Source organism: Tupaia chinensis, unplaced genomic scaffold (genome assembly GCF_000334495.1).
Source record: "Tupaia chinensis unplaced genomic scaffold, TupChi_1.0 Scaffold000146_1, whole genome shotgun sequence".
Taxonomy (NCBI): Eukaryota; Metazoa; Chordata; class Mammalia; order Scandentia; family Tupaiidae; genus Tupaia; species Tupaia belangeri.
Window position 1 is genome coordinate 7142820 of NW_006159616.1, and position 1931 is coordinate 7144750.

The 1931-nt window shown below is 49.3% G+C and overlaps 1 protein-coding gene across 1 annotated transcript in view; it reads left to right on the forward strand.

Annotated features, from left to right (window-relative positions):
- Positions 1–1459, forward strand: part of SDHB (succinate dehydrogenase complex iron sulfur subunit B) — a 47445-nt gene extending 45986 nt beyond the window's left edge. The window contains exon 8 of the mRNA XM_006145230.3: positions 1255–1459. Within this exon, the coding sequence (XP_006145292.1) occupies positions 1255–1332 (78 nt within the window). The 3' untranslated portion in view covers positions 1333–1459. The remainder of the gene's footprint in view (positions 1–1254) is intronic.
- The last annotated feature ends 472 nt before the right edge of the window (positions 1460–1931 follow it).

Here is a 1931-nt window from a genome sequence, read left to right on the forward strand (position 1 = left end):
TTTCTTTTTTTTCTTTCTTTCTTTTTTTTTTTTTTTAGAATTACTTTATTTAACTTTTTATTTATCCATTTATTTTAATTTGACCAGAGAGGGACAGATTGAGTGAGAGAGAAAGTGCAAAACCAAGCTGCCAGGTCCAGGACTAGAACCGCAGTCGGCCGGGTGGAAGTCCAGTGCCCCTAACTACCACGCCCCTTGCTGGCCCCCTTTCTTGCCTTTTTTCTATCAAGATCTTTTTTATCTATTTTTTTTTCTTTTCATAACATTTTAATTTCAGGGTCATCTTTCTAAAATGAGGAGACCCTTCATTAACCTCAGATAAGTCCTTGTCTAATTCTGGCACTCGCCTGGCTCCTTCCTGCTTGTAGGAAACTGGTATTCACTGGGTTTAGTTTTTGTGCCTCCTGCAGGACAGATGTCCCAGCCTTAGGGCCGAACCACAGCTGGTACCAGAGGTACAGATATGAGGGCACCGGGGTGGCTCCTTCCACAGACTGCTGCTAGAACATGACAATGACGTCAGAGTTCCCAGGGGTCCGCTAACACGTCCTTGGCCTGTAGTCACAGGAGCTTCAGAGAACATGGCTGTGCTCGGGGCTCTGTGCCGGCTAGAGTGAGCCACCCGGGGGGATTCCGCGAGGCAGGGCTCCTGCCTGAGAGGGCTGACCATTGTTGAATGTCCAAGCATAGAGACAGAAGAGAGCCCTTAGCCTAAGCCCTTCAGTGTTAGGGGTCGGTTGGTTTTTAAGGTTTTTGCTAGAGAGTGCTTGTGCTTGCTGGAGAGACACAATGAGAGGAAAAGTGAGGGATCACCCCCTGGGGTCATGGCCACTCTGAAATCCTTTCTCGTCCATTCTCCTGGGATCTGGGGCACGTATACACACGCACCCGGCATCATTTTCAGGCTGCCAGGTCCAGGACTCAAACCACTGTCAGCTGGCCACATGGGTGTCCATCACCTTAACCACCACACCACCTGCTGGCCCAAGCCCTCCGGTTTTTGTGTTTTTTTTTTCTTTTTTAACATTATCTATCCATCTATCTATCACTTGTGATGTTCAAGGCCATTTCTTTTTTAACATTATCTATCTATCTATCTATCACTTGTGATGTTCAAGGCCACCAGGTCCAGGACTTGAACCACGGTCAGCCTTGTGAGAGTCCAGCACCTCAACCACCATGCCATCTGCCAGCCCCAAGCCCTTGACCCTGAGCCAGCTGTTACTTGGTACTGATCTCTCCTCTTTTTCCAAGGGTCTGAATCCAGGGAAAGCTATTGCTGAAATCAAGAAAATGATGGCGACCTATAAGGAGAGGAAGGCTTCGGCTTAACTTGTTTCCACACCAGATGTGACTCGTAACCCTCGGAGCGGAGCTTAATATGTGTCTAATTTGAGTTCCTTCAGAGGTCTGATTTTCCATAAATAAAGCATGTATAAATAAAATTTTAAGAAATAAATGTTACTCTACTTTATTAACAAAAACGCAGGCCTGTGCCTTTTGCATGCTACAGAGGTGTGAAGGTGCCAGGATGAAGCGTGGACAGGGCTCCAGGACTGAGCCCTGGTGGTGGACGGGGGTTCAGTGAGCACAGCATGGGACAGACTATCGAGCAGGGCCTGCGACTCGTTTCCAGCCCTGCCCTTCATAGCGGGTGGCCTTGGACGAGTCCCTTCGCCCCTTTCCTGCTCCCTGTGCCCATCTGTAAACTAGGAGTCAAAGCCGGGCCTGGCTTCCCTGTCTGACGTGGGAACGCCTGGCATGCACCCTGAGTGCTCGGTGAATGTTCCCGTTTTCAGTGTTCGTTATTCAGAGCCGACCTCGGTAGGTCTCGATGTGTCGCGGAAGCAAGATTAGTGATTCCTCCAGCATCAGCCAGTGACCCAGATCAGCTCTGAGCCCCAGTGACTTCCACAGGTGACCAAGGCCCT